Source organism: Botryllus schlosseri, chromosome 16 (assembly GCF_051294905.1).
Source record: "Botryllus schlosseri isolate E-star chromosome 16, Bs_hap1, whole genome shotgun sequence".
Taxonomy (NCBI): domain Eukaryota; kingdom Metazoa; phylum Chordata; class Ascidiacea; order Stolidobranchia; family Styelidae; genus Botryllus; species Botryllus schlosseri.
Genome location: NC_137251.1, coordinates 13,638,360 through 13,662,573, shown reverse-complemented (window position 1 = coordinate 13,662,573; position 24,214 = coordinate 13,638,360). Strand labels below are relative to the sequence as shown.

Below are 24,214 nucleotides of genomic sequence, written 5' to 3'. Positions count from 1 at the left end.
GACGGATGGCATACCGAATGGATGTGCAATGTGCATGTGCTACCATTAATATATGAAACAGAGAGTTGGTGTTGCTTTAATTAGTGACGGGCTGTTGTGGTGTGAGCTACCTTTTGTTGCGAAGTGGGACAGCATAGTGGTAATGGTTGATTACATGATATGCAATCGCGTGTATCAACTTGGGAGAAACAGCCATTGCGCATTATCTATGTCAGTAATATATTGGCAGATTCTTTATGGCTTTAATCCAGTTGAAAAAAAGGATATTATGAATGCATATATATGAGTGGCTGATACGAACCGGAAGTCTACCTTGATTGCCTGAAAAGATGGTTACATTGTCCACGAGGACTGAAGCTATAGAAAAGACAAGACGCAGGGATACGAAGCGTGCGAAAAGGAATAAGTTCAACCATATCGTCAACGCCAACCAAGATCTTACTGGATCCTTTATTTTGTAATGGGAGCTTGGATCAAACGTTTTCAATTTATAATTTTTTGTGAGTATTGATTTCAGTTATTGGGACATGCTTTACTAGCATAGAAATAATAATTGAAACTTGACTCATTTCAAGTCAAGGACCGAGTCACCGTTACGTGTGGTTTGCTCATGCTACGCAATAACTGCTGTTTTGCGGTACAGCGATAGGGCCATCCTATATTAGGTATGTCAGACAAGACTTGGACAACTAATAATTCTAGTTGCGTTATTAGACTAATTAGTGCGAAATGCCGGTAATTTAATTCTAATATAATGGGTGAAATGTTTCTTTGCTCTACTTTAAATTCTAATATAATTTCTGGTGTTCCTGACTATGCTACAGGATAGTGCGCACGTATAGTACGAAACGAGCCTATCTTGCTGTACAAACTTTTGCCATTCTCATGCTTGTGAGGTGAACTTTGAGTTGATATGAACTGAACTTGAATCAAGCTCAAATTTTTTCGAAGTCAGTAATTCTAATTCTAATCTAATGTGAAAAATGCCTTGTAGCTTGATTTCTAATTCCAGTTTAATTGCAAATAAACTTTAGCTAAAATTCTAGTTCTAGAGTCGAATTTGGAACTCAGTAACAGACCTTGGATTCGTTTGATTTGAGTATGATGCCGAATTTCTATGACAAAATGGAATGTACATTAGTTCAATCTACTTGCACACACTTCCAAATCTAAATTTATAAAACTATTATTTAAACAATGACGGCTATCATTTAATCAGGAATAATAGAAGTATTCGAAGTTTCTAAGCTTATTCATTCTGACATTAATTCAATCGACATGATTCACTATTCCGTCTCTCCCGATACCCTGGTGCCACCATGATTGCCACTTGTCAGATCAATGAGATATGTCACATGTGGGATGATTCGGCAAATTTCTTTGTAAAGCTACATTCCTGCCACCCGCAAGCGGTGTCTGCAAAGTTCAACCGTAAATCTTTAAAAGTCACCAACTTCATTTCGCAATCGGAAGCCGTCATTAAAAAACTTTGATAATATTAAGGCCACCGTGACTCATCTGCGGAAAAGTATTGCGCCAAGGTACGATATACGCGCCTTTTCTTTCCTCTGTATGATTGCGTCACAGGACTGTGACATGAAAAAACCGGGCAGTCTTGAAGCCAAGATCAAATCTCCGAGTTTTATTCAAAAACAACCATTTCAGCCAGCCATCGAAATTATGATACTATCGTGTGTTCGATAAAATATAGTCGACCGATTGAGTGTGGTATAGTTGGTGTTTTAATATGTGTGGCGTAATTTTGCGTAACAGTTCCTGTATCATCCGTCCAGAATATCACTTCTTCCAGTGCTAAAATGTCATCTAATCACTTTGAATTCCAATACGTTTATTGGATGTAGGGAGAACTCTGCTATACTATTGATAATATAATTGCGAATTGGCACAGCGTTTTGTACAAATAGAGAGACGGTTAGCAATCAAGGTCAACAACTAAACATAGTTTCCGACGGGACATATTCTTGTTTATCATAATCATATTCCAACTAGTGGTGATACCAGTTGAAGTATCTTTAAGAAGGCTACTAATGTTATATTGACGTTGGATGTATGGTCCGATATAATTTGTTCCAATCGACTTTATGACATAGTTAGTGATATTATTTGTTGGCACTTGTTGCAAAACCGTATGAAATAATGTTCATTCTGACAAGTAACGTATACCTATGCGTATACGGGCGCCAAGACGTCGCCATAATAATGCCACCATTGTCAATGTAGTGTAAAGTTGTAATAAACTATCATTTTCATGAATTACCACAACACAAAACTACCAAATGAAACCTGTTTAGTACAGTTTCCGTACCTTATGAAATGATAGCATACATTACTCAAAATCCGAAGTAGACATGTCCTGTTTCAGTATATATCTTAGCATAGTTTAACCACTCTCGAGATGACGTAGCCGAGATTTAGCCGAAATGATAAAAATATGCCGGCATAATACGATCTTGGGAATTTAAAATATGTAGGTATCGGTTGTATTTTCTAAAGAATCCTTTGTACGAATTTTGATCGAGTCCAAGACTTACAGTTGTGCAATGTGCATGTATCTGGATGGTACATCGTATAGCCGTTGAATGTCACCAACAATAAGATCGCGAACGTGTGACAACAGAGATGAAATAAATTGAGATGGATTCGTGCCGCATACGCAATAAATACTCTGAATATTTGTTGCCATTGACTGACGTCGGCAAATCCACCATCAGATAATGATTGTCTCGCAGACAAAAACCGGCTCATCGTTAACATTGCGTCATTGTTGGTAGACTAAGAACATGTTACTCACGCAATAACTATTAATGACTAGTGTAAATATACCAAAATATTGTACACTCCTAATCCTATCCATAACTTGATCATGACGAACTATCTGAGACCACACGTGTCATTATGCAATTTTTATCTCATGAACAGAATTACAGTGTAATTGTCGAATATTTTTTAATCGAATTTTGAAAAAGAAAAGGTTTCTGATTCGACAATTACAGTGAATATATAAATAACCAACCTCTGTAGCACTATCTCAGTTGATTTACTAGTCACAAAAAGCAATAAGAAACCAATACAATTAACGTCCCCGTATTGCTAATCGCAGAGGTGAATTCGAGATGTGTGCACCAGACTCGAACCCGATGGTATGAGCCTGTACCCGGTGGTATGAGCCCGTATCCGACAGTTGTTATAACAACCTTGATTCGATCCCAAGAATAGCACATGCAATTATCACAGCGTTAATTAGTCGAGTGGTCCTCGGGCGCGATTCGAGCTATTTCCAATAGTGAAGTCCCGAGCCGACAATACCGATCGGACTTTGAACTCTTAACCCTTGTTTTTACTACCGTCCTTAAAATATGAGGGGGAGCCAGACCTAGGTAAAGGGGCGCTACAGGAACACTTGTGTGATTCATATTGTGAGTTGCGCTGCACAAACTTGAAAACGAATCACCGGTATTTCTCAATTTGGCGAGGTGGACCGGCAAGCATTGAGTTTGGTCTTGTGGTTAGCTATATTTTATGTTTATGTTAAAACAAAAATATATTTAAAAAAACATGTTTAAAACAAGGCCCTTGTTTAAAAAAAAATTCCCTAAGTAATGACGCCACGAATATTCAACTGTGACGTCATAGTGGATGAACATTCACAATTGAAAATATACGGTGAATATAGCTCCCTTGACCAGATAGGCTTCTCACCCCTGTCATATACGTACCAAAAATATTCTTAACCAGCCGGACTACATGGTCATGCGGCATTTTTTCGGTCGGCGGTCATCATCATCAGAATATTTCATTCCGTACTAATGATCTATATATGTTAGGGTTACCATATTTTTGTGGCACAAATTCCGGACGCTCTTTAGCGCCCGCTAGCGGATTTCAAAATGAGGTATGAGCACATTGTGGATCAATATGACGTCACACCAGAAAAGCTTTTTCTATCGACTAGAGGTGGTCACGATCCGGTTAAGGAGTATGTGGTTGTTTCTTGTAAGTTATAACCTTGGCCGAAGTCACATTTTTTCAGCCCCCTCCCGCCCAAATGAACACTGATCTTGGACACACCATAGGAAATCGCTGGCGGCTTATTATATGCATCTGGTCGTTAAATGATTTGAATGAATTATCTCAATAATATTGGTTATTCCGAATATTACTATATAATTTTGATTTTCTCTCCGCCCACATAATCAGAGTTAGCGGTAGAGCTGGTGAATGATGATGACTTCGAAAATGCAAGGAGCCTAATTGTACATCGTTTCGTCATGTTCAATTGTTCATGTCACACGAATAAGATTATTTATCAGCCTAATACCGGTGCATGCGCACTGCACCGCTGAGCTATATAAACACCGCACACCCGGTGGTTTCCAGCTATTTATGGTCGCGACTCCATTTCCAATATGAAAATGTTCCGTGCATGGCCCAGCTCAAAATTTGATGGGCTGATTACTAATTAAAGGTCGGCACATTTGCGCAGACTTACTCAAGCCTATTTTGGAATCTTACTAAGTTCAACATCTTCGCGAACCCCAGAATAAAGGCAAACTATACCACCAGGTTGAGAACTACTATCTTTGAATAAAGCATCCAAACGGCTTAAACCGACTCTACGAATATACCGTTATCTTGTAATTGCGATTGCAGTTAGACCTGATTTTGTAAATGAATGTTATTTCTATTTATTTTTGATCGCAGTTTTTGCAAGGGTGGTAGTCGCAACAGTAAAACCAATATATGTTTTGTTCAATCGCGCGCAACGCGAAGAAAAAATTCATGTAGCATAAATCTGCCCAAAAATAAAATTGTTTATGTTGATTTACGAAAATATTATGAACTTACGTCAAGCCTTCAAAATTCCGGACATTTGGGCCTATTTTAGAAATTCCTCCCGGACGCAATTTTAACACTGAAATTCCGGACATGTCCGGGAAATTCCGGACGTATGGCAACCCTAATATATGTACGTACTATAGCTGTTGAGCCGACTATTTCGATGGTATACCATTCCGTATCGTATACGTCGGCTATATCGGGTGTAAATCGTCCGTAGGCCCATACTACATGTTTTGTAGAAAGTATTTACATGACATAATCATAAAACTTAAAAAAAAAACATTTTTTTTTTCAAGTCCTTTTGTTCAACTATTTGTTTTAAATGCACACGTATTTGTCAAGGTGTGATAGCAGGGGATGGTATCAAATTCCGAAAAGAACGTAACGTTTCCCAAATGCCTCGAACGAAATCTCTTCGTTCACGCCGTAGTAGGCCGAGTATATTTCTGACGTATGACTATATTTACGGTGTTCAGCAAAGAGCGTAGACTTAGCCCAAGAAGTAGTTCCAATACAAATTGTCTATTTCATCTCGTAATTAAACCACTTTATGGCGTGCCACAGTGAGAACGGCAGTACCGACAGGATGTAAAGTTTGGAAGGGTAGATGGAAAATGTGGTATAGGGAGAGCTTTATCAACATGATCACATCACATATCCATTGTATCTGACATAGGAGTCAATTTAGAGTGGCTGTCTCCCCACTGGCTACGTCACGACATTGTAATTTTTTGTTTTTTTGCAGATTGAGAATTGCTTTCAATAAGCTCAATATTTTTCAGGTTACACTGCAATGCTTCACCTCTTCGAAAATCTTCAAATCCAAGTCTCTGCTGCAGGGATAGCACAGCACGAACTTCGGCTTAGTTGTCGATTCGGAAAATTTGACGCGCACAACTCTACTTGCACGTGTGGTATAAGGAACTGCAAAGGTTTTGGTCTAGACCGCGTCTGTATGAAAAGGGACGACGGAAGCCACAAAACATTTACGCATTCCTGTTATATGCTAGCGTTTGCTTGCAAAGCAGAAAAGAAGAAACTATTTTATTGGAGGGGGGACTGCGAGAATACGACAGGTATGATATGTCATCTTTTCGTGGTTTCTATTACTAAAGATTGCTTATCGATATTCGATATATATAATAGAAACCGAATGTAGTTCACCCCGTCTTCATTCAGTTTTCTCTGGTACCGTGGTTGTTACGCGCGGTGGCCCACAAAAGCTATTTAAAAATGGTGACGATGGTAGTTGTTGGTGAAGTCTATTAAACAATTTAGCTCGAACTAGTGCCATGACACAAGAAAAAAATTAGAAAATATATACGCATAGTTAACAGAATTGAGTCCAACTGTATTCGCGAGCGAGTAAAGATATGATACTGGGGCTAGCGAGAAAGACCGTCTCCTCGTAAAGCTTATCTTCTCGGGAATCCCGAAGCCGTTTTCTAAGAGTCTAAGTGGTGAAATGCCAGGGTTGTAACCAAGTCACAAGGCTCCGCGTCACAAGTCAATCTCACTTTTATAGTTTTGTATCGAGTCAGGCCAAGTCATTTGCGTATTTAGAGAAAATGACTCGAGTCACGTCGAGTCATCATATTGCAATACAACCATGCAATATGCCCGTGCCCATTCATATCAGCTGATTCCGCCTCGATGGAATGCTTTTGCCATCACCGAAGCCGTTTCATAGTAAGGGATAGTGATGTTATGGCCACAAGCGAATAGCTTATATTGAAACAACAACAATATTTGGAAACTGAAATCAATTTCAGCATATCAAAATGCTTTACTTAGCCTTCTTCCGAAATCTGAAATCTGAACTCGTGCCGCATGCATCATAATATAAGCATTTTGGGAACGGGCCTCGCTTAAAACATTCAGTTTGTAGTTCTTTCGAAGTCATAAGATATTTTATCCCCTCAATTTATTTGGCTACGCAACTTTGCTCTATTCGCTTATCACACGCACGTCGACGCCGATCAAGGTCAGCCAAAAATTTTAGTAGCCTGACCGCGAAATATAGAATGCTGAACAATAAGATCATATCACTTTCGCCCATTATACTGCCATGTTGCCAATTGATTCGTAAAAATCTACCTGATGACTGAAAAACGGCAGCCATACTCAAGTGGCCCTCGCAATCAATCGTAAACCACATGTGGATTTTTAGGCAAAAAATTTGGGCGCCCCGCTTTAAGCATTCTTTCGTCGCGGTGCCGTAATTATGGTTCATCTGAGTGACAGTAATGGTTACAAAATTGTAACTACTTGTCCTATTAGTCATGGTTTGAAATCAATAGTGATAGGAAATTGATTATTTCTCTTTCTCTTTCACACAACTTACTGACTCCGATAGAGATCTTTAACGACTGAATGCAGCCCGCGGGCCGTAGTTTCCCCATCTTTGAGACGGTGCGAAGGCAATCGAAACGGAGCGAAATGAGACACGTGCTCTTCCGTTCTTATAAGGTTATTTGGGTGGGGCTATAAGCTTCAGAATTTTCGTTGAACAGATAGATAAGTAAAGCATTTTTAAATGCTAAAATATATTTCAGCTTTAAAACGCTGTCGTTGCTGTTGAAAATAAGCTATTCTCTCGTGCCCCAACATCACTATTCCTCACTAGCTAATGCGGCTTCAGCTATGGTAATAGCACTCCATGGGGAATAATTAGCTGATGTCAATGTATGGATAACTAACCTACGTTAGTTATCTGTAGTCAATGAGGGCATTGCCTTGAGGTGTAATGGCCCACACAACGCCAAGACCAAGTCGCTAAGAAAACAACTTGGGGCTTCCCCACAAGATCAAGTTTTACTAGGAGATAGTTCTCCTGTAGTTCCCGTGTCTAGCTAACCCCAATATCGATTCTTTAGCCGCTGAAAAGTGTTGTCAGGTATCATGCGCCGCTCATGGTTACTGATGGAATAAAAGTGATGAAAATGATAATATTTTTGCATTTGTATCTCTTTAATGAGAGATTATTTCTAGTGTGGTAACCATGTCCGTCGCCTATGTTGGAGAGCACTGCGTTGTATTGGCGTAAAGTTTTAAAAACGTGGTTGTCAGAGGCCTATTTTATCTCGATACTGAATTCATGCGGACCGCGGCCTGTACGAAATTTGAAAAGTGGCCCGCGACCCGTTTTCAGTTGGCGACCCCTGCTATAGATATTATAATTTCAGTTGACACCTTGCAGGTGCGACACGTTTCCGTTCACACCTCTAAAGGTAGAATTTCTAGCACACTGTTGCATGCGCACCGCTTCATCGGGACGCATCTTCACCCGAAAGAACTATTGCCCGCTATCAGCTGTGTATCGACGTCTAGGTCACAGGTTGGGATTTAGGCCCCTCAAATCGGAGCGCCGCTGCCAAATATGTATTTTAGCCAAGTTTCGAGTGAAACTGGCCACAAAAGGAAGATGAGCAAGTGCAGCCTTACCTATCAATTAGTGAAACAAACCGCGGCGAGAAGCCGGCTCTCGTCAAACGATGTGGCGGCATTAGAAAGCGCAAAAATGATAATTGTAGAACAAAATTGATACTTGCGAAAAACCAAGAAGGTGTAGGCGTAAAATTCTATGTGTTCTTTTCCTAAGTCTGCAAAGTGCATATGATTGATAGAAGTTAACAATGATAGTCTAACAGGGATGCATTGCGGCCAGCGCAGCGTTGTCATGCACTACAAATAGTTTATTTCCCGCCTCATTCCATCACTTGAACTCAGTAAGGCCTAAATATCGGTTACTTCGATTTGCATTCTGCAAACGAGACTAATCTGCTTTCAACTGACTTTTGAAGCTACTTAAGAGTGCATCCGAGGTCGTGTCAAAGCTACATCTCAGCACAAGGAAAGATTTCACCATCACCGCATGTCGAGTGTCGATGTAACGAGTCGATTATAGCTACTAAATTTGGATTGCGAGACGGTAGCGCAGAGATCTCCCAGAGAGCTAGTTAGTATAGACAACAGACATACGCCAAAACTGCAATTCCTTGTAGGAGTAATCTTATGTTGGATACGTAGATTACGAAGTCTACACATCTGCCAACAAAAGGAATGCTTCTGCTATTCCCAGAATTGAAAATCCCTATTCGCTATAGTGACCAACACAACTCGTTCGGCAGGTTCCGATTGAATAAGGCGAAAGCCGGCATTCTGTGTTATGGGTATTCCTAATGGCCAATACCCTTAGCAATGAATGGTTATTTGCGATATATACAATAGACCTGCTCAATGAACATTGTTCACGAACAGATAATGCGCTTGTTGGCCAGCTACGTGTTGTAAACAGCAACGTAACTACGTAACTTTCTTGTGTCTATTTCAACTTTTTCTATATTTGCTGTTGCCTATTATGCATATCAATTGTTTAGGAGAGCCCGAAGAAGCGAGTCAGGCATTTTGCAACGGAACGGGTCTTTTGGATTACTGTCAACACAACGGAATTTGCATGTTGAACAGTGAAGGCGAATCCTACTGCAAGTGAGTCCTTGATTATAGCACAGTACTTCGATTTCCTGCTACGTAGTCCCTTATGAAGCTACTGTTATAACATGAATATATCACAGATCCATTGTGGCGTTCAAAATATGACGACCACACAATAACTTAATGCAGCGGTTCTTAAACAGCCGTCCCCGGACCCCTCGGGGGTCAGGGCTGTGGAGTCGGTAAATTTTACCACCGACTCCGACTCTACAAATTTTCAATGGACCGACTCCGACTCCGACTCCTACTCCGAGTCCTGAGTCTTTAAACGCACCGAGTCCGACTCCGGCTCTGACTCCGACTCCGACTCCGGCTCCGACTCCGACTCCTGAGTCTTTAAACGTACCGACTCCGACTCCGACCCCAACTCCAACAGTATTACCAATTTACTTCCAAAATTGTATGCTACAGTGACGGTTAAATGACTATCATATAACCCTTAAACGTATGCAAATATGAATAACGATGGCACGCAAAATTGGTTCTTTGTGGCACAGCTCGAATTAGTCACTATGCAATTAACATGAAAGAATCCCTTTCTAAATATCCTTCCTTTTTTCATATTTTATAAGTTTTTATAACATGGACTCTCCAATAACCTAATATGTATGAATCATTCAAACACGACATATATTCCATCCTGTATAATTAAAATGTACATAAAACAATCGAAGTATTGCTCTTGTGTATGAGCCTGAAACCGATATAGAGATGCAACTTGACTAATTTTCTCATTACACACTGTACAGATTACAAGCACACACGTTCTCACTACTAATAGTTATTGGTCATAAACGAAATTTAGGAAGTAGTCAAATAGCATATGTGTAGTCTAAATACACTTTGCCGGACTTGCAGCCTTTCTTAATAATTTGCTCAATCCAAGCAGGTAAGCTTCATTACATTTTTTTTCAATTTTGTCCAGTGGGAAGGAGCGTTTGGGTTGGCCTATATTTACATTAATTTAACAACCAGGCGATACATTTAGTGTGTCACAATAGCATGGTATAATTCCAAAAATTGGATCAATTTTTGACTGCATCGCGAAGATGTATATTGGTTCTTTCTTCCTCTATGCAACTGAATTGTAATTTGAAAATAATGTCGAATTTTATCTATATCAGGGGTGGCCAACCTTTTCAACCAAAGGGCCACATGAGATTTACGAACCATTGCGCGGGCAACTTGAATGTTGATAAACTTTTCTTTAGTCGCCCGATAGGAACGAACCGAATTAAGTAATATTGAAAACAAGACTTATATTACTACGCTATAAAATTGATAACAATTATGTCATGAAAACTCCGTGTGCAAATGCACAGTGTGCAGTCATGTCGTGGTCGCGCGAAACACGATATTTTTTCAAATGTAATGAATTAATTCGACCAATAAACTTATTACTTGCATATATTGATGGCCGCCTCTGTATAGCAGTGGGCTCATTTAGCAAGGACAGGACTATTTGTCGTTTAGACGTAGCAATATCGACGGTTTCGGTGAACATGCCTCTTTCATTTTGTGCAAATTTTTCATCGCCGACAATCTCGATTTTATAGCGCACAAGCGAAATCACATGTTAGACGACACGTTATCTCCTAATTGGGAGTATAGCCCCGCAGGAGGGGCTCCAATACTAAATGCAAGACATGTGACAATAAATCATGCGAAGTGCTAAGAAAAATTTCAAGACAAATAAATCTGCTACAGGAATATTATAGTTTATGGTCATGGTCATATACGAAAATCTGCGATGAATGAGGCTGGCCCCTGGTTACGCCAATGCGTCGAAACTGATGTTTTAGTCAAATTTCGCGGTCAGGCTAATCAAAGTTTGGATGGCCTTGCAATTTTACCTGATGTTATAACTAATTTCGAGAATTACCTCGCAGGCCACACAAAACCTTCTCGCGGGTCACATTTGGCCTGCGGGCCACGGTTTGGCCGCCCCTGATCTGTATCGTTATTAATAACAGCGATTGATGGTATATAAAAATCCTATCAAAAATCATTTAAAAGCATTTGTTTTCATGATAAAAATGTTAGAGCCGGAGTTGGAGTCGGAGTCGGATTCAGGGTCATTTTCACAAACTCCGACTCCGACTCCAGTCGGTATTTTTCCCACGACGCCGACTCCGACTCCAGCCCCTATAGTTTTCACGAATCCGACTCCATCAAGCGAAAATTAGTTAAACTCCGACTCCGACTCCACCGACTCCACAGCCTTGTTGGTGGTACAAAGCAAGAAATTAGGGGGTACGAGATGCAGTGTTCATTGTTCAGTTATATGCTATATAATTACCTATCTTATTTTGCAAATTAACATAAAGTGGAGTGTTATTGGACGGATTACTTCAACTCGAAAATTTACTCTCAAGAGCAATCTTGCTTTAATTTAGGTATGGCATTCCCTCCAACAAAATAATAGTAGGCTTATAGTTAAAATAACAAAATATCAAGCATGAGAGAGTGGCGCCTTCTTGCGGTTTTGGTGCTTTAGTTCAGGGGTGTGAAACCTGCTAGGCGGGGCTATAACACTTCGACATTTCGCCGCTGGCCAAAACTCCCGCCCCAGAACACGCCAAGACCTGTAATATTTCGGTGCATCGGCCAAGTCGATTAACATTTGAACCCTAAAATCACAGCACATCGGCGAAACCTTCGATATATATATTTCCAGCGGCTGAAATGTCTCGTGTCCCTGAAATCCATGTAAGTTTTCTTGAAAAGTCTATAGGGGTCCAAGACTAGCCATTGGGGGTGGCTAGACAAAGTTCTGTTTCAATCCTCGATAGGGGTGCGAGAAACATTTCATGACAGCTGAAGGGGTGCGAGTGCTAAAAAGTTTAAGAAACACTGACCTAGTAGAAGATATGCTTTAGCTTTTTTAACTCTCCCTGCTAACATCGGGCTCCGAAGCCCAGGTCCCTTCTCATCTTACCACTTACATTATTGTACAGAATTCGCGACACGCGAATCCTTACGATCTCAGGCCCATGCCTCTTATATATATAGGATTACCCGAAAATGCGTACAAATCAAACGAGAGAGAGAGAGAGAGAGAGAGAGAGAGAGAGAGAGAGAGAGAGAGAGAGTTATTTCGCCATACATTGCAGATCGTGCAATAGCAATTGACATTAGATTAGGGTTGCCAAATTGCCATACGTCCGGAATTTCCCGGATATGTCCGGAATTTCACTGTTTAAACTGCGTCCGGGAGAAAATGGCTTGAAGTAGGCTCATAATTTGTTCGTATATCAAAATAAATAACATAATTTTGGGGCTAATTTACGCAACATGAAATTTTTTTTGCGCTGCGCGCGATTTATTATCACATATATTGATTTTATTATAGGGACAACCACCCTCGCAAGAACTGCAATCAAAAGTTAATCAAATTAACCTTCATTTACTGAAATAAGTCTAATTGTAATCGCAATTATAGGAGAACGGTATATTCCTAGAGTCGGTCAAGACCGTTTAAATGCTTTATTCAAAGAAAGTGGTTCTAAACCCGGGGGTCATTTGCTTTTATCTGGGGTTCGCGAAGATGTCGAGCGTAATGATCTTCCAAAATAGGCCGTGAGTAAGTCTGGGCAAAGGTGCTGACTGCTGACCTTTTTTTTAGCAATAATCGGCTTATCAAGTTTTGAGCTAGACCATGGTGCATTTTCAAATTGGAAATGGAGTCGAGACCATAAAAAGTTGGTAACCACCGCTCAGTGGTGCGCACCGGCATTAGGCTGATATATAATCTAATCTAACGAATTACTCTCCCTGCATTTTCGATGTCATCATCCTCGTCCACCAGCTCTACCGCTAACTCTGATCATGTGGTCGGAGAAAGGATCAAAACTATATAGTAATATATATAAGAACAAATATTATTGACAGTATTCAGTTAAAAAATATTACCACCAGGTGGACATAGCAAGCCCCCCAGAAGTTGTATCGATTACATGATGGTGGCCGAAGACCAGTGTCTATTTTGGGACGAGGCTGAAAAAATGTCGTTTCAGTCCTGGTAACAACGCACAGCGACATACTGAACAGGATCGTGACCACCTCTGGTTGATAGGCAAAGCTTTGCTAGGGTGATGTCATATTGACAGACAATGTGCTCATACCTAATTTTGAAATCCGCTAGTGGGCCCTAGAGGATGTCCGGAATTGGAGCCACGGAAATATGGTAACCCTACATTAGATTGACATTAGATGGTAAATCGGAGGGAAACACGTTATGGCTCAAGTCCTCGAGAACGGTGTCACCTATACATATTTGGAAGGCAATGGCTTCCTTCAGTTGAGTAGGAAAATAAAACGAGCAAAGAAACCAATACAAACGCAAGTAAACATAAGATAGAAGCACTAGTGAATGATACGGCTTCCGTTTTTGACAGTGCGATCTTCAGTACAGAAACGATGACAATTTGACCAACATATAGAGATGGACAGTGGGGATAATGTGGTAACATATGACCCAAAACAACAACTGCATTTACCCAAAATACATGAATACGATGATATATGATACATTTTTAGTACTTGGGTAAGATGTGTTTGACTGCTTGCAGTAGGTAATACATGACTATGATGATATGATACATTTTTAGTACCTGGACAAGATGTGTTTGCAGTAGGTAGTTTTAAAACTGTGATAGGCATGAGTTATGCTAGATTGCTGGAACGTTGTTCCAGATAGAGTTCATTGGTTTCAAGGGCGAGAATATAATGGCACGAATAATTTATTATTGAAGGCGCAATGAGCGCTATAGAACAGCCACTGCATCAGTCTTTTGCAATAGCAGAGACACGGACTGAGTATTGTGTATGTTTCCGGGTAAATGGGAGGTCTTGGGAAAATCAATAATAATCATTGGGACAATAGAGCGCTAAGAAAATTCCCTAGTTGATGATATAAAAAACATCATACTCGATTTCAAAATTATTTGCCCCGTCCTATCTTTTCCTTATGTCCTCATTTTTACAGGTGCCAGAGTAATTACACCGGGACGCGGTGCGAAACGAGAGCCTTATTGCCTCACAAGAGATCATCGACTCACAGGCGGTCGGCGCATCACCGGCCGTGGACGCGTGACAGGCTATCATCGCGTTACAAGCGATCGTCACATCACACTATCCGGCGTTTGCCTAAAGTCGAACGAACTAATTCAACTTGCCAGGAAGGTCCCGTAAAAGACCGCGAAGTTTGGCTGAGGAGGATATGTTTACGTTATCAACGCCATTATTCTAACGGTTTCAATCTGCAATTTCGTCGAAAAAGGACAATTAGTTCACGTCGGCTCTTCTCGCATTTGATGACATGTGTTAGAGATCAAAGACGTTTTTTATTTAGATCATGGCGGTATAGGACGAAAGCTAAGTAGCAAAACTGTGTATTTACGTTTTTATTTATTCCTTACCGAGAAGTCGGATAAGATCGTTGCGCTGAATCTTGAATAAACCGCAAGCGGATGCCGGATCATCTGGTATTACATGTCTTGAAGTCGCGGGTAACATGTCGAAAGCGCAGATTTGTGCACAAGTGAACTTCAGTTGATCTGTAGGTACTTTTAGAACATTTTCTGAACGCCGTGGGCGATTAATACGGCTCTACCGCAAGGCCCGGCATTGACGAAAATGGTCTGTATGGCGAAATATTCAACGAAACAGAGTAATTCAAAGTATTCCATGATATTACGACCCCATGTCCAGCTAGATCGCACTGCACATAGTTCTGTATATGTACAAGAGCTAGCGCGATGGGATCATAGTGACGCTTATTATGCGCTACAAAGTATTATGCATCTTTGTGGGCTGCTACATGAGATAAGCACAGCATAGACCAGGAGTTTCAACCATTTTCTGCTCATAGCCTACGATAAAAAATGGCGTTAGCCCATTCACGTTCAATGATGAAGAGCAAGTTCTACATCACAATAAGTTAATCCAATGAAAATCACTCAAGTTTGTTGCTGTATATGGTCTACAACAGTGGTTCTCAACTGCCGGTCCGCGACGTCTTCTCTGCCTGTTCGTCAGCGTCAGGTATATTAAAATTTCATACCTTGATTTCAAGAGGGGAGATGATGAATGCTTGTCCAATGTCCATTGACAAAATGAATTATATATGAAATTTTAAACTGTCTCGGAACCTTGTGAGGTAACATTAGGCCTGGAAAATTGTTTGATTTGACTTGAAGTTCAAGCCGTTTCCAATGACAACATGCAATCGACAAGTACGAGTTAGCTCGCTTATTCCTGCAATTTCGACGGTCATCCGTTTTCGATTTCATTTCGGCGCGAAAGACTGTAATCGACTCTCGGCGGTAGCACGTTTATCTGAGGAAGGGAACTTTACCTCGCCTCAGCAGACTCACTACTGTAACATTTCATGAACACCATCATGAACATTTGAACATATTCGATTACGAACAAAACAATCGAAATGTTAATTTCTGGAACCGTACATGCATAATAAAACGGTTGCAGTCTATAAATTCTGAGTTGGTGTCAATTTTTTGAAGGTCCTCGGTCCGCCAAATATTTTTTGAAATTTTACCGGTCGGCGAGATGAAAAAGGTTCAGAGCCGTTGGTCTACAAGACTTTGTATTTATGGCTGGCCTACAATCGATGAGAGTGAGCACTGAGCAATTTTCAACAATTCATGATTGAATCGGTCAATATGATAGGGAATTGCATATATGGTAGAGCTGAATGAGGTGTCTTGGAAACTGTATGGCCTGTAAATAGTAATTAAACATATTCGGTCGGTATAAAAACTTCATTACATGATGTTGTTTCGTGACCTCCTTCCTGTCTGTTGTGTTAAGAGATATTGAAATCGCCCAACCGTACTAAACCAGTGGTTCCCAACGTGGGCGATTAAGCGGTCTAGGGGGGTGAAAATACCGAAGGGGCGATAGGGGGGCGAAAATGGACGAAGTGGGCGATAGGGGGCGTAAACAACGAAGTGGGTGATAGGGGGGCAATGGCGCGTTAAAACAGCGGTATTGGAGTCCGGACATTAACTGCTGAACCCCAAACCCCCAACTGGAGAGCCGAACTCGAATGAATTAACATAAATTATAGAGTAATTTCTTAGAAACTCATGCAACTTTCTCAAAAAGTTTTCCCGCTGCGCGCGATTTCATTTTAACATATATTTTGATTTTGGGGTACTCTTCCCCCAACAAAAATACGTATGATTTATGGAAATGGAGAGTTCGTCGTCAGCCATTACTGCGCCACGACGCACCGAGACATATGAAGTTATAAGCCATGTAACATATGTGACTCCAAGCAGTGTGCCAGGACGATCAGCAGCGAGAAGACCTTGGCCGAAAAGGAATGCCCTTCGGCTGACCGAAAACTCCGATATATATACATATATGTTTAATTGTACATAGGCGCCTTTAAAGGCTGGTGTCGAATGTTCCTGTCCTGGCGATCTGAACCCTACAGAACAAATGCCATTTCCGCAGGGAAAAATTATTTGCCAGTAAAGAAATAACAATTTGAAACCATGTTCGTCTTTTAGTTTGTTTCGTTTTGGCGATTCCATATCTTTTGACATAGCAGATATAGGAGGTCAAGAAATAGCATCATGTAACGAAGTCAATATAACAACGGGTTCGCCCGAAGATGTTTAATTATTATTTAGCGGTCCTACCTTTTCCAACTCCATCACACCACACTCAGCTGTACCGGTAAATCTGTTAACGTGAACTGAGACAGGATAAAAAATTGATAGCAATATATATGCAATTCCCGATCATATTGACCGATTCAAACATGAATTATAGAAATTTGTCGCGCGTTTAGGCGAAATACGGTGACTCACCAAAGAGTACATGAAATAGGCATTATCTGCTATGGAGCGACGTAAAGCCCACTGACTGAGGGGTTCTGGGGTTTGGTTTATCACCCTATGGGGGCCCAAGATCAACTTTTTTTTTTTGGGGGGGGGGGGGGGGGGGGCTGACGAATAGCTGTTACGGTCCTGATGGGAATCAAGTCGGAGAAATGACCCTTTTTTAGTCAGCTCACGAAAATTTAGCTGCAAAAGTGTAATTTCGAGGTCGAGCCGAAAAGTTGAAAAGTTTACCTTTTTTTATTAGTCAACTCGCCGGTGATCCCAGTTTGTATGCCCATTTTTCGGCTCCCAATATTTGGGGGCGATGATCGGCGTGGAGCTTCAAAAGGGGGCGATGAGTCGAAAAAGGTTGGGAACCACTGTACTAAACTAAAAGACGCACTAGATTTCAAATTGGCATGTCTTCACTGGCAATTAAATTTTCTTCGCGGGTAGGCATTTGTCCTATGAGGTTCAGATTGCCAGGGCAGGAACATTCGGCGTCAGCCATTTAAGCGCCTATCCACAATTAAACATAGGCATATGTATAAGTTTTCCGTCAGCATAAGGGCAGTCCTTTTCGGCCCATGTTTTCTCGACGCCAATCGTTCTGGCACACGTCTTGGAGTCGCATGTTATAAGGCCTAGAACTGTAAATGTCTTGGTGCATCGTGGCGGGGAAGTTCCCAATAACCCAGACATTTGGCAACATTAAATCGCTCGTAGCGCGAAAATTTATTTTAAAAGTTGCATAAATTTCCCCAAAAAACTCTATAATTTGTGCTAATTGACGAAATAATTTTGGTCCCCCTTCGAGCTCGCCCCCACCCTGATTGGGGGGTTTGCAGTGCGGCAATTACGGTCTTGCGTGTTAGTAACATAGACAATTTTACCTGATCTGGGCCTCTGGGGATATGGTGAGAATGCTTGGATCCAGAATTCAGCGACCAACACACATTAAAATATGTCACAACAGCATTTCCAAGGTTAATTAGTTTCTTATTGCATGTGTGAATGGGTGAAGGACGAAGATGAAAGGGTACTAATAAACTTAGGGTCTTCCTATTTCGAGATTAGGAAAAGAGGACAATTGGTGAAAATCGCAAAATTTATGTTATCGAACAGGAAGACGTATAATTTGAAAAGCTTTACAAGAAATATTATTGGGTTGACTAAAAAAGGATCATGTTTCCAACTCAACTCCCGAAAGACACACTCGAACGTCCAAATTCAAGATTTCGGCGTCATTCATGGCTTTTTTAGTCGTGCTTGTAGATGTACAATCGCCTGGCTATGACAGCAATGACCTGAAGTGTGAAACAGTCTTCTGCCGGCCATCCGACAGTCTTCGAGCATGTCATGATCACGTTACAAGCAATTTATTCTTAATGAAAACTAGTCAGCCCTCAGGATTTACCGGATCACGACCTGACATATCGATCTCGCCTTCCGTCACATGCCACCTGATTTTGTCGCTTATAAATTTATACTTTCTTCTTTTACTTCCATTCAGTGTGCATCCCTCCTATTCACATCGCCTAGGCCCAGATGAGTGTCCGATCTCAAAGACAAGCGGGAGACATAGCGTAGTGGTGGTGATAAGTCCACACTAATCAGACAGCCCCGGTTCGATTCCCGTCGGAGGTTTATCTCGACTCCCCTGCCCCCGCCGTCGCCGTTCTTACGGCGCCATAAAGCCCAGAAAAATACCCGGCGAAAGAAAGTACTCACCGGGACTGGAAAGTACTAGAAAGGGCCGCGGCTTCAAAAGATCAACACCGAAAACAACTGTGACATCGGGCACCCTAGTGTAGGCCGAGATGGATGTCAGTCTGAAAGACCGCGTCGCTCGGCATCCTCCTATATGTTCATTACATCGCATTGTGCATTGTGTGTGTCGTGTTCGGATGAAAACTTAACTCATCGACGATTATTGAATACTCCAAGTCGTTTTGGCACCTTCTTATCAATCCCTGTGTTGCAGTCCTGTGATTTTTGAAATGATGAAATTTTATGAACATTCTTTATAAATTTGTCAATCAGCATCTCTTAGCCTAGTTTGTGTTCCTGTAGCCAGTGCCATTGTGTTATCTCGTCTATTTAGGTTACCTACTGTGATCCCACTTAGTTTTTCATCTGTTTCTGATACATTGTGAATATGTTATATTTTTTGCTTGCAAATGTGTTATATTCTGTGATACGTTTCATATTACAACCATCCTTTCAGGCTGTAGCTGACTTGATGATCTCCCGATCCCTTCGCTACAGGCTGGTTCTGAATTATATATACTTTGCTTTGTATTTATCCATCTGTGTATTATCAATGTTCATGGACCGAATAAATTCTCTCTATGAATAAACTTGAACTCGAATAAAGGAGGACGAGTTGCTAGAATGGAGGACAGTTGAGTATCATCACTTCATTCATTCATTTGGGCGTCGTGAGGACATTTTCGACTTCCCGAGAAAGGAGGACGTATGGTAACCCTAATAAAACAAACCAGAACCAGGCAGCTACGCTTGTAAACAAAAATGATATCATCAGCGTGTCCAGAGGTGGTCAAAGTAGTCAGTTTTGGTTCGTGTATTTTGATAAAAGTCGACTCTAAGGCACACACCGTTCACAATTCCATTTGTGTTCCTTAGGGTGGGTTTCAAAAAGTTGTCTTAATTTAGACCTGGCTTAAGGCCAGTGAATGACTTGGCCGAGACGCCAGGCGACGGCGGTCTTAATTCGGTTTCAAATGTCAATTTGGCGCCGCGCTCGGCCAAGTCCGTTAGTTGCGAGTAACTACTGTCTACTTCGTCGCTGTAGCGAGTTCAACACGGAACCGAGGCCAGATTGTTATTGTTTTGAGTTGCTCGTGGATGAATGAAAGGAGATCAGTGGAGGATTATGGAATTGCTGGAGTTGTTGGAATTTACTGACGATGATGATGAACAGTACAGACTGCCAAGAAAGTATCTCGCAGATGTTCAGAACCCCTTCGAAAGGTATTCGAACAACGAGTTCAGACTGCGATTCCGGTTTTCAAAAGACGCAACTCACTATCTTTTTGGGCTGTTGAAAGATGATGAAGAATTGACCTGCAGAGATCATGCTCTTCCGCCAATACTACAACTAACTTGCGCCTTACGGTTTTTCGCGGATGGCCATTTTCAACAGACTGATGGTGACCTAGCTGGTATAAGCAAAGTAACTGCTCACAGAAGCATTCACAAAATTACCCGTGCCATATGCCGCAAGAAGCTCCTGTTTTTGAATTTTCCTACTGACCTCGCCAAAGTAAAGCAAGAATTTTATGACATTGCAGGCTTCCCAAACGTTGTTGGAGCAATCGATTGTACTCATCTACCCATAATATCCCCTGGCGGTGATAATGCAGAGGTGTTCCGGAACAGAAAAGGTTATTTTTCATTGAACGTTCAAATGATATGTGATGCACAGCGAGTCGTAACAAACATTGTCACACGTTGGTATGGATCTTGTCACGATTCAAGAATCTTTGACAATTCGGTGATCCGTGATCGATTCGAAGATAATCAAATCGATGGATATTTGCTTGGGGATAATGGATATCCACTGAGGAGCTACTTACTTACACCACTATTATCACCAAGAACATCTGCCGAAAAAAAGTATAATCACGCTCATATTGTAACCCGCTCTCGCATAGAGCAGTGCTTTGGCATGCTGAAAAAAAGATTTTTCGCCTTAGCTATACCGATGAGGACCAAGCTCAGCAATTCCACGAATATCGTCGTGGCCATAACCTGCCTTCATAATCTGGCAATTCGGACACGACAGATGACTGATGAAACGGAAGTTGATGACGTATTCGAACCAGATGCTTCAGACCACCCTCATGTCGCATCGACTCCTTCTGGACAATCCGAGCGACAAAGCATAATTTTGAGACACTTTTCAAACTAATCCATGAATATTCTTTTTCTACACATTCCATTTCAATTACAAAGAAACAAACATGAGCTTTATTGCGTGTGTCATGTAAAAATGAAAATTCGCATAGCGGCTGATAGTAAGTTTAACACAGTATAGCAGGATAGCATAAAACAGTATAGCAGGATAGCATAAGCGCTTAAGCGGTGTAGAAAAACGGTGGAATCAATTTTATAAATTGCAATACAGGATAGCATGAGCAGTGTGGAAAACCTCGGCAAGAAAAGAATGGCGTGTCAACGAAATTGAACGAAGTATACAGAAAATTGGATCAGACACTGGATTCAGTGAGCAAAAATTCACTGATACTTTTTGTCCAGCATCTCGGACTTTTTTTTATAATGATTCACTTTGAGATCATGCTCAATTTGTCTCATTCTCGTCTCCGTAACTCTCATTTCCAAATCCTTTTCCAGGAGTCTTTTTTTAGCCTTGCTCTCCTCCAATTTAGCGTTTAGTACATCCAACCTCATTTCTTCATAGGTGGCCTTAGGCTTAGAGCGAGCTGTTTGGAAAGATGAAAATGATAAATACCATGAGTTTAAAAAAAATGTTGATATTTATATTGCTGCAATATGTCCAAAATTCCGCAGTTGATTGCAGGGGTCGGCAACCTCTGGTCCGTAGACCAGCACTTTTCAAGTCCGTTCCTGGTCTGCGAAAAGTGATTTTATCATGCTTTGGCAAGTAAAGCGGGTTTTCATAATTATAGTGGTCAAGATCCCTGATGCTTATTTGGAAAAATTCAAGTGAATCGAAACTTAATTGTAACTGGTTGCATAAGCATAGGGATGTTAACACAGTTTCGTACGTCTGAAACATGGATATCCAGAGTTCTGAATATTCCTGGTACACGGACTGAATAGCCATCATTTTTGAATCCACGTTATACCCTGATCAATGACCAATGACCATGGTAACATAACATGAAAGTTACTTCTGATATGGCCGCATTTCAATTTCTCGTGTAGTCTATGGCCGTATTCCAGGACCTAGACGTAATGAACAAAATGGACGTCAACTACACATGTTTATCTGTCCGTGTCCATTTCCGGTGAACTGCGTACTAATCTATTTCTGCATTATTCTAATCTATTCTGAATTATTTTCCTCTGCTGCTCGCATCTGTAGGCTACTATATTCTGGGGATCAGATTGCATAATTCAATTACTATATTGTAGTTGAAAAATGAAGCCGAATTGAAAATTTCAAGAATAATTAAAATCTCTCAATTCCGAAATTCAATTTGCATGTTGACGGCCGCAAGCACATACTAATTGAATTACGTGTCGACGGCCGCACAAATGTCCGGCCATCCCAGAAATAGACAATGGTTAAATCAGAAATGAATGCGAATTTACCTTGATTTGGTAGTGGATTGTTCATGACGGAGCAAGTAGAAGTAGAAGTTGAAGTTCCAACTGCAACCCCAGACGTTGACAGATCAGGTGAACTAGGATCTATCAGAAAATATCCAGTAAATTCTCAAGCAGTGAATAGAAATTGTATTGTATACTTACGGTTCAGTGTCGGAACGGAAAAAAGTTCGACCATAGAAGTTTCAGAAGAACCTAAAGATAAATCGTATTAGATCATGTTATCACCATTCAAGTGTATATACAGATATATATAGACCTATTTCAGAGCATGGCAGTTCTATGCCTGCTACATTTTCTGTGGTGCTGAAAGATGGCGCCTCCATTTGTGTTTCGCAGCCTGCATATGACTCTTGTTGCACTTGTACTGATATTGAATCATCATCAAATTGACTGGGGATGCTACTTATTTGACTTGGTATCAAACCTGTGAAAAACAATCCTGAATTATTATGTAGTCTACACAAGGAATGATGGATTACTGCAGCACCTACTTTTGATCTTGGCATAGATCATGTCTGATGCAGTTGGTTGAAGGTCAGGTATTCCACCACCAGTTTTTCTTTGCTCCCGTACTCGTTGCGCCTCATGCTTTTTACAATCGCTCTTCAAATTTTTCCAGAGTTTTTTCAACTTGTCCTCATTTCTCTCCACTTGTGCAATTCCTGATGAATTGAATTCACTGACAAGTTTGCGCCAGGCCGCTTCTTTATTCCTTCTAAAATCCTTATCGCTCTGTCCACTAGTTTTGCTGGTAATCAAAACGGGGTATTTTCCAATCAAGTCGATAAATCCATTTTTTTCAGCTGTGCTGAAATTCGGAGCGCGTGCAGTGCCAGCCATTGCTTGTTCAGGATAATAAATTTTGAGTGGTGATAGCCAAAGAGTCAACTAGACCAAATTGAGTATGAGCACAATGCTGGTAAAAACAATACCTACGTCATCAGCAATATTTAATAAAGTCAAAAATATACATATTGATGAAAGTTCCATATAGTCAGCACTATTGCTGAAAGTAACAGCGGTTGAACATATTTACGACAACGCTCATATGGGTGGGACGAAAATGGAAATCAAGATAAAAACCATGCAATCTGGCAAAATTGCGTGCAACGTTGATTAGGCCATACTGTACCAAATACGTACGATACATATTTTCATTTTTCTAATGACGCGTCATGCGTTCACTTTTTGGCTATGACCCCAGCAAAGGCAAACTGTCAAAACACCGACATGCTTAAGAGGTAACCAAGAAATTCTGAAGAGTCAGAAAACTGCAATGACAAGGTGACAGCAAGATGCAGACAAGACGCCACAACCTAATCTCGGTGCTTCTTCGATACATGTGCCATATTAACCGATGTTCCCCATGACCACTAATCAGCATCATTACCTTAACGGATTCGCATCGCTGACTATTGTTTACCCACATAGGCAGGGGAGATAGCGTAGTGGTAACGATAAGCGTCCACCAATCTGACGGACCCGGTTCGATTCCTGTCGAAGGTTTATCCGTTCTTACGGCAACAAAAAGGTCTCCGGTTCAAAAAGATCAACATCGAAAAGAACTGTGACATCGGGTACTCTAGGCCGAGGTGGATGTTAGAGTAGAGGATCGCTACTGATGCGTGTCGTTCGACATCCTCCTATCTGTTCATAGCATTGTGTCT

General features: G+C 41.0%; 2 protein-coding genes across 2 annotated transcripts; one reads left to right on the top strand and one right to left on the bottom strand.

Moving 5' to 3' along the window:
- The first annotated feature begins 360 nt into the window (after nt 1–360).
- LOC145458689 (uncharacterized) lies at nt 361–14,833 on the top strand. Its single transcript, XM_080337138.1, has 4 exons — nt 361–500; nt 5,643–5,936; nt 9,240–9,348; nt 14,342–14,833. The coding sequence occupies exons 1-4, from the start codon at nt 461–463 to the stop codon at nt 14,736–14,738; spliced, it is 840 nt and encodes a 279-aa protein (XP_080193264.1). The 5' UTR covers nt 361–460; the 3' UTR covers nt 14,739–14,833.
- A 6,344-nt stretch (nt 14,834–21,177) lies between these two features.
- On the bottom strand, nt 21,178–24,063 carry LOC145458299 (uncharacterized). Its single transcript, XM_080336636.1, has 5 exons — nt 23,039–24,063; nt 22,804–22,971; nt 22,689–22,739; nt 22,530–22,628; nt 21,178–21,673 (listed from the first exon to the last, which is right to left on the bottom strand). The coding sequence occupies exons 1-5, from the start codon at nt 23,385–23,387 to the stop codon at nt 21,468–21,470; spliced, it is 873 nt and encodes a 290-aa protein (XP_080192762.1). The 5' UTR covers nt 23,388–24,063; the 3' UTR covers nt 21,178–21,467.
- Nucleotides 24,064–24,214: the final 151 nt, after the last annotated feature.